Here is a 9506-nt window from a genome sequence, read left to right on the forward strand (position 1 = left end):
ACAGCTTCTTCACAATGGTATTTACTACATTGGTATTGGTTAATACACAGAGAGAGGAGAGAGAGAGACCAACGACGTGGAAAGGAAAGGTGGAAACAATATCTGTTTGAGCACGGTAAAAAAAAATTTAACCCATTTTATGCAGCTTTCTGGCAACCCTATACCATCATATGGAGTTTGACAGCGACCGACATATATGGGGCGTTATAGCTATAAAGCCCCAAACAAAGAATTATGTTCGGCACTATGCTCGATATTCAAGCATTCCACACGACGTTTTGCATCTTGTGGGATGATTTAATATCATATCATTTAGAAAATCGACATTTTGTAACTAAATACAGCTTCTAATCATTCGGTTCAAAATCAATGTTTTGCCTTTCATGGCAGTGATGTTGGCTGTACAGAGACGTCGTCCTTGACAGGGGGCTGATTTTATGTATTCAAATTACCCATTTTCGGAAGTTATTCAAGTTGTCAAAAAATGGGTATTTTTTGTTTCTAACAATGAGTACATTTTATCCATTTCACAACTACTCGATGACGTAATGCCATTGGGTATATTGATCTTAATAATGGGTGAAAATCCTTAAGAATTATTTCAAGCGAGTTAACCTGCAAACTAAGGATCGTAGCGGAACCTGCAGATTATTGGCGTGCATCGGAGTCCGTGATGGAAACGGTACATTTCGGCAATGCTCCGAAAACAACGGCTGTTTAGACTACTGAGGATGTTGCAAATATGCGCCAGTTCGGAATTTTTCGAGCAGCCAAAAGATCCAGCCATCAAAAATATATCCAGCGGTTTTGTTTTATTAAGTAGTTTTAGAATGGGATGTCTATCTAGATTCCTATACTTTTATAAGGAGATTATTATGTGAAATGAATGTTATTTTATGTTTTTAAATTCAGAAATAATTCTATTGACAGTATTTTTCATTCTGGGGTGATTTTCATGAATGGGTATTTTTTACGCATTTTGTTGTAACTGTTCAGCGAAAAATAATGGGTAAAACATACCCAGGTTGACGTACAAGGTCTGTACTCATTTATGGGTACAAACTCTACCCATTTCATGGGTTATTCCACTTTTATTGAAAATGCGTAGTTTTCTTGTTTGTGAAATTGTAAGACAAGACAAGACAACTAGTAAGCAATTTCTGGAGCCAGCGAGGAATAAGCACTAAATCTTCAATACGACGCAGTGCCAAAAGCCTTACATAATTAGTTATTTTAAGTATCATAAAGTACATTAAGTACCGCAGAGATTTAAAAAAGTACGCGTCAAATTCGTTGTACAGTCGTGATTCGCTGATATGACATTTTTTAACTGGACCGCTTTTTAGTTGGACCTCCGCTAGTTGGACCATTGTCCAACTTAAAATTATAGCGATAGCGGAAATAGCTCAAGTGGATAAAGCGGCAGTACCACTGATGTCAACACTTTCCAGATGGCAGGTGATCAAATCTCGATTATTAAATATCGATAGAGTTAAAACCTAGGGCGTGACACTCTTTTATAAAAATATTTCACCCGGTTTTATATCATATATACCCCCTTATACTTATTTATAATTGTCTATAAAAGTTATAACTGTATTCGAATTGTAGAATGTTCGAAAAAAAATCGAACAGCCGTTACCATAGTAGTCCTAGTTACGCGTGTGATTATAAACAATGAAAAATAATGACGCATCAACGAGGAATGGTAGGTACCCAAATATTTAAACAATTCTTTTTAGCCGATAATTAATTCGTCCCTTGCTGTTTATAGAACCCGGTTTGACCGCAACCTAGAGCTGTTCAAATTTATGAATGATTAATTTGCACTATTGAATACCGTGCTCCCGGTAATACAAATGTCTTCGTCCAACCACAAAATGTTTCAATTAGAAATAGAAATACTCGTCAATGTTAATTGAAACAGTGGTAAGGAAATGTTCCCCATAGTTCCAAGGAACAATATGAACTACCTCTCAATAGTCATATGCCATTATTATTTTCTTTCTTATGTTTTGCAGGATTCTCAATTATCTATACACTACGGAACATATGTGGATTGGAGGTAAGTTGAATTCCTCGCATCCTTGTATTTGAGCAAGATTTTGTTTCCGAAGGTTTCGCCGGATACGCTCTACTCGAAGTTTTTATGCTCGACATGTCACATTCAACTGAAGGATGCTTATAACCTGTGACTAATGGCTCAACGGTGCGAAGCAAAATTTGTCTGTTTAATATCGAAATCGGAAACATACATTATGGACGACGATGTTGACATGTACCTGGGTGACGGCGGTGGTGTGGCCCCAACGATCAAACATCGATCGCATCAAACGAATGACTAGTTCACCAATACGGATTTTGAAACTGAGCAAGAAACTTACTTTTATCTTATTTAAATGACCAGGTGCAACGCTATAGCTTGTTGCAGATGTGATGAAGCTTTCTAAACCCTGAAAAGTCTGAGCAAGCATTCAGACAACCAGAATCGCACTAATAACAGTCTTAGTAGCATAAAGTGAGTTCCAGTGTGTCGGCACTACACAGTGTAAAATGTAACTTTTCATGAATTTTATATTTCTCTAACATTAGGCGAAACAGAAAGGTAATCAAGTAAAGCCTCCGTGAAAAATTATGAATGTTTTGTATACTGCAGGCGGTTTAAATGTCTGAAAATCCAACGATTTAACGAATATGCTTTCTTTAGAATTATCCTAAGCGGTATGAATTCAAAAGGAATTGAGATTAGTGAATCCAATCCGGTTAAAAGTTTCGATATTAACGGTTTGGGCTGTTTTATTTTGCTTCGATTTTTGCTGTGGTTGTTTTCCGGTCTATGAAACCATTTTCTAATTAAAGGCACATCATCAGATTTGCAAATCAAATAGAATGTAAAAAAATGTAAATGTAGCCCTTCACTATTAATTAACTTCACTATAATAGTTGAATGAGGAGGTTATTGCCGATATTTACGCTCAGCTCTCACAGTTCGAAGTTAATAAGCATAATATTATGGTCATGGCAGCTAACCTGGAGACGCTTCGACTGTAGCAAATGTTAGGTAAGTTACACTTACTCAATAATATTAACTACAAATGACCAAAATCATGTTTCGGTTGGCCTCAGCGGATTGATTCGGCTCAAGAGCTGAAAGAGTAGGTTTGTTCCATCGTTCCTGTATTATCTTCCTCTCTTTTTTCTTCTGGTAGCAAACCGGAGTGAAAAGGAGCAAGAATCTTTTGCTCCGGAGCAACTCCGTGTACTGGAACAAACCTAATACTCATCAGAGATCAACAACAAGAAACCAAAGATCTATCAATATCATTACGGTGGTGAACCAGTGGAACGACCTTTCCAATGCAAGATATATCACAAAATGTTCAACGCCGGAAATGAAGTTCGTTATTATCGGTAGCAGTCATACAATCTAAACCGACATGCAACATATGGGCATTCATTGTTTAATAAATTTAATAAGTTATGAATAAATAAAACATCCCTTTATAACTCTTTTAAACACTATTCAATCATAGAGATCTATGTACGCTATACACACAAACGTTGTCGTTGAACCGGAGATCATTTTAGATTGTAGGTAGACCAGGCCTAGGATCATGCACATTATATCCGATTCATTTCAAATTTATACTGATGTCCACTGTAACCGCCACTTTTCTTGGGACCGTAGCGTTTTAGAAATATTCAACAAAAGCGCACGCCTTGCTCGGTTGGAGTTGTTGATAAAAGATGAATGTCTTCATTTTGCAAATTCTTGTACAGGTTGCAACACACGGCAACAAACTTATCAGTACTGCAGCTGTAAATGATATCATCTGGAACATACTCATCGTGTAAATCCAACAGGAATATTTTGTCGATCGAAACTGACTGCAACCACTCAGTAAATTTCAATTGGAAATGAGCCGGAATTTTTGCTGGTTCTTGTTAGTATTCCGGCTCCAGTTACACAACCGTTTCTAGTTAAAATCGGTTGTCACTGGAGCTGGAATACGAACCATAACCAGCCAGAATTCCAGTTCATTTTCCGGCAAAAGTGTACTAGGGAAGTTCTCACCTTCCAATTTCATTTCTGTGACACTCGCGATGCTCGTTCAACATTCCTGAAGAGTGAAATTAATAAGTGGTTTGAAGATAAGCACTAATTTTAGCCCGCGTCTACCTGATTCTCCATAAATAACTCTTCTGTGGTGTGAGTATAATCAGGGTGATTCTGGATTCCAAATTTGTGGCACAGATACAAATGTTTCCGATGCTTTTACGCTGCAGAAATGTAGGTTTAGAATTTTACGTAACAGTTGTCAACAATAACAAATGAAAATTTAAAATTCACAGCGCACTGAGAATAAGTTCGAAAGCAAGTTCGAAAATGCTTCAATATAGTTACGCTTATAAAGTGTATAACATTATAATGTCGCTTATAATTCTACAAAAACATTATAACCATATAATATTTTATAAATTATTAGGAGTGTCACGCCCCTTGGTTAAAACTATATGCGAGCGTTACAAATGTGATAAACTATGCGGAAAATACCAACATTGTAAGGTTCTTTCAAGGGTTCTTTACTTTTGCCCATCTTTTTGACAGCGTCGATAAAGTAGTTTCTGCACGCTTCTGCTAAATTGATCATTTTAACCTAAATTTGTTTTCACAATAAGTCCTATTGTTTCATTATAGTAACCTATGGTGGACATGGCTAGTATAATAACAAAAAACATAATATAACTATTTCCAATATTGTTCGTCAAAATCCTACCGTTGATTTATACGTTTTTATTTGTATAGTATTTCGCTAGAAAGCTATATTTGAACTATACGAGAAATAGTAGAAACTCGAAACTAAGCGACTATTTGTGGTATTGTACATGTATAGTCCACGAAAAAAAATGTTCGAAAAAATTCGTCGTTTTTGTATTGTAACATAACCTAACGCCATATTCCCCCAATTGTTATCCGGCTGAAAACAATACCCCAAATGACGGAAACAATTTACGGTGTGGCGTGTTTATTGTCGAATCACAATATGTCAAATTGTGAAAAAACTATAGTACAAATCATCCATTTATTGTTCTCGTTTATGCGGGTAGCGCTCGCCGGCATGTATTTTAACCCGTCTTGCCGTCATTTCGCTCACTGGGTCATATTGTAATGTAATTACAATTCGTGATCTAACGCTAGATGTCGACCGCCAGAGAGCATGGAAGTGCAATGATGATGTTTTTATTTTCGACTGTCAAAACACATTGGAAAGTAAATTCTGCATTTTTTAAATTTTATCAATATTATAATTAAATGTTATTTCTTCTAATGAAAAGTAATATTGATGAAGAAAATATGTTTCCTACCCTAGGGGCAGATCACTTGTGATGCATTTTTAAAAATCAGCGAAATTAAATGCATTTATTTCCATCAAAATAGAAATTCATAATGTATTTTGCGTTGCGTGCAATGATTTTGCGTTGCGTGCAATGTTGTTTGCGTTGCGTGTAAGACGTCAAAACCCTACAGAAAAACTTAGCCCTACATTTAACAAAACGTCGAACAAAGTGGATCAGCGTAGGACGTTTGTTAAACAAACTTTTCTGCGAGGGAGTGCAAAGCTGATGCAAAAATGGAAATTAAATGCATTTTTTCTAATTTGATGCAAATTTGTTATACATTCTTAGAGTGATCTGCCCCTAGTTCCTACCTCTGAAAAATATCCAGATGGTAAATTTCTTGTTGCTTCACTCACATTTGTTCTTCCGGTTTCAATTTATATTAAAATGAAATTCGGAGATTGAAATTTCGATAGAAAACACGATGGTGGGCAAAAATCACTGGATTAAAGAGTGTAGTTGTTGGTAGTCGAGGTTATCCACTGATAAGTTCAATTTCTAGATAAACATGTTCCATATCTAAAACAACCAACCTAACCTCAACAATACAAAAATAATTCCGGATCTCAATAATTCGTAATAAAATACTGAGTTCAACTGAATGTTTTGGTGTCAAACGAAAGAACGAGTGTTTTTTATCACCTGTAATCAAGCTTTTTGTGAAACTATGTGATATTTATTTTAAAACAATTAAAATAGAACAACCATCCTTTATCATCAATGCAAGAAAATGTTTTCATCATCATTTGACTAGTACCAAAAATGAAATCCAGTTGGCGCATCGAGCGAAAAAGTTTCACGTTTGAGAGCCAATTCTCTGTGATTAAAACAAAAGTATATATTTTGGGGATTTTCTACTATATTTTCCCAAATTTAAGAAAAGTCGATTGCTACACGTTCTGTGAAGATTAAAATGTATGTTAAATTTCAAGGGTTTTAAGATCAAAAGAGACAGATTTTGCCAGATATTTAAAATGAACTACTAGATTTTCATTGTCCTATTGTTGCAACCCTGATTTAACCGTGCGTTTTCAGTACGCAATATTTTTTTCAATGGGGGACGGCAATACGAGAAAAGAAACTTCAAAAACAAAATTTGAGAAATTGCTAACCTCACATTCGGCCATAATCATAACAGAACATGTGCATCACGGGAATAAAGTGAAATTTTAAATACAAGTGGTGGCAATATAAATTTTTGAAAGGATATTATTTTTCGCTGAACGATGGCTATCGAAACAATTCATAAAGCGGGAGCTTGGAAGCAAACCAACAAATCCCACAAACACGGGAAACACTCTTCAAAGCGAGCACTGGATCGGATCGCCAAAGGTTTGTTATTGTCCCTAAGCAGATACCAGCATTCTCTTTTTCTGTTTCTTTTAGGGAAAGCCAACGTTAAATCCGTAACGAAAAAGACCAAAAGAGAGCTCGGTCGGGAAGATCGTCGTCGTCAGGCTAATCAAATTCGTAAAAATAAGCGTCAGGAAGCGATATCACTGAAAAGAGCATTAGGTGGTGCAACGACGGCTCCGTTTTTAACCTGTGTATTGCCGCTACACGCGAATGTCGATACGAATTCGGCTCTAGCCATAATTGAAGGCTGCGACGAGGAAGCAACTATCCAGAAACTTTCCAATGGAATTCGTTATATAAAGTAAGATGATAAATTAACATTATGCTTGGATACTGTAATTTCTTATTCCAGTGTGCCCCGATTTCGTCAGCGTTTCTCTTTCTTGTGTCCTCAAACGGGTCACGGACGTGAACTGGAAATTCTCGATTCACTTAAAGTATGCGATTCGACCATACTACTTATTTCTGCAACCGAGGCTGACGATGATGTGATTGATAAAGTCGGTGCGAAAATCCTAAACATGGCACTTAGTCAAGGATTGCCAACTCCGATGGTCTGCCTAATGGATCTGGAATCGATTGCCCCTAAGAAGCGATGTCAAGTTAAGGCGAACGTACAGAAAGCTATCGCAACGGTTCTACCTGATGAGAAACTAATGTCGTTGGATACTAGTACCGACGGATTGAATTTACTCCGTCGAGTTGGAGGACAGAAAAGGAAAATTCTGCACAATAAAGCAAATCGGCCGCACTTACTCGGGGAAAACGTGGAATATGTTTCGGAAATAGGCGAACAGCACGTTGGAACGCTAAAAATTACCGGATTTTTGAGAGGTGTTCCTTTATCGGTTAATCAACTGGTTCATATTCCGGGTTTGGGAGATTTCCAAATGTCAGATATCTACACACTGGATGATCCTTACAAGATGAGGAAAAATGATGAAGAAATGTCTTCGACAAACTTGAAGCTGTTGGCCAAAGCAAATCCGCAGAAGCAAACAAGTCTACAAAGAGAAAACATCCCGGATGAGATGGATGCGGAGCAAACATGGCCAACAGAAGAAGAAATTGAAGCATCTAAGAACGAAAATAAGAAAAAGCTGATTAAACGCATTCCTAAAGGTATGAGTGACTATCAGGCGGCATGGATACCGGATATTGAGGAGGTCTCTGAAAACGATAGCGATGACGATGATGATGATGATGAAGATGACGAGGACAGTTATATGTCATGCGAATCGGACACCGAAAGTAAGGCAGAAGAAGATGCTGAAGAAGACGAAGAGTTTGATGAGGTCAGCATATCTGATGGTCCAGTATCCGCCGACAAGTATGACAATCAGATGGACATGGAAGAGGATAAAAGAACTTTGGCAAAGATTCAGGCTGCTAAAGATGATGAAGTCTTTCCGGATGAGGTTGACACTCCTGCGAATATCCCAGCAAGGGAACGATTCCGTAAATACCGCGGATTGGAATCCTTCCGAACCTCTCCTTGGGATGTAAAGGAAAATCTTCCTTTGGACTACGCTAGAATCTATCAGTTTAAAAATTTTGATCGCACCAAAAGGAGAATTATCAAGGAAGCTCAAGATATAGATGATGGAGTCATGCCCGGATGGTATATTCAGATTCACGTCATTAACGTTCCTCAAGATTTGTGGAATACCTACATTTCGGCTGGGAATGGCACCCACTTTGTCGTCTACGGTTTGCTACCCCATGAACATCAAATGTCTGTCATGAACGTATGCCTTAAGCGAACTCCCAATTCCACAATCCCCATCCAATCCAAGGAACGTTTGATCGTTCAATGCGGCTACAGGCGGTTTATTGTTAATCCTATATTTAGTCAGCACACAAACGCCGATAAACATAAGTATGAACGTTTCTTCCGCCCTGGTATGACTGTGGTTGCTACGTTCTTCGCTCCAATTCAATTTCCACCTGCTCCGGTGATCTGTTTCCGCGAAAATCCAGACACCTCACTAGCGATGGTTGCCACGGGCAGTATAATCAACTGCAGTCCGGATCGAGTGGTACTAAAGCGTGCTGTGATCAGTGGGCATCCGTTTAAGATCCACCGGAAGTCGGCCGTCATTCGTTACATGTTTTTCAATCCGGAAGATATTGAGTACTTCAAACCGTGCAAGCTAAGGACCAAGCTTGGACGGTTGGGTCATATCAAGGAATCGCTGGGTAAGTTGTTGGATTTAGTGCTACAACAGTGCGCATACTAAAAAAATAATTCTAACAGGAACTCATGGTCACATGAAGTGCGTATTTGATACGCAACTAAAGTCACACGATACGGTGCTTTTGTACCTTTACAAGCGAGTTTATCCGAAGTGGACTTACGAGGACTGCATTGTTTCATGTGAAGTGATGCAAGAGTGATTGGGGGTCACCAGGTAAATTTATAAATACTAATATACCATTTTATGGTTGAATTTGATATATTATAACGGTCGTTATATATTACCATAGTGAATGTTTGTGCCTCAATGAATTTGAAGAAAATTGCCCGAAATTTAGCTGCATCGATATCCCTAACGATCTCCGTAGAATCCTTGTATTCTAAGATTCGTGTTTATGGTAGGTGTGGTTGGTGTATTTTACCAGTACAATAAAGCCGGTTTTCTGTTTCATAGTGACTATGACACTTACTTTTTCTGCGGTTTGCAATCGCTACATACTTTTCGTCTTATGTATTCCATTTTTAATGGCCTTAGATTTTTCCCTGATCAAAT

The 9506-nt window shown here is 37.7% G+C and overlaps 1 protein-coding gene across 1 annotated transcript; it reads left to right on the forward strand.

Moving 5' to 3' along the window:
* The first annotated feature begins 6512 nt into the window (after positions 1–6512).
* On the forward strand, positions 6513–9226 carry LOC131678997 (pre-rRNA-processing protein TSR1 homolog). The gene is made up of 4 exons (XM_058959503.1): positions 6513–6732; positions 6787–7057; positions 7109–8955; positions 9014–9226. Exons 1-4 carry the CDS (start codon positions 6627–6629, stop codon positions 9151–9153), a joined length of 2364 nt encoding a protein of 787 aa, XP_058815486.1. The 5' UTR covers positions 6513–6626; the 3' UTR covers positions 9154–9226.
* The last annotated feature ends 280 nt before the right edge of the window (positions 9227–9506 follow it).

This window comes from Topomyia yanbarensis, chromosome 2 (assembly GCF_030247195.1).
Source record: "Topomyia yanbarensis strain Yona2022 chromosome 2, ASM3024719v1, whole genome shotgun sequence".
In the NCBI taxonomy this organism is placed as follows: domain Eukaryota; kingdom Metazoa; phylum Arthropoda; class Insecta; order Diptera; family Culicidae; genus Topomyia; species Topomyia yanbarensis.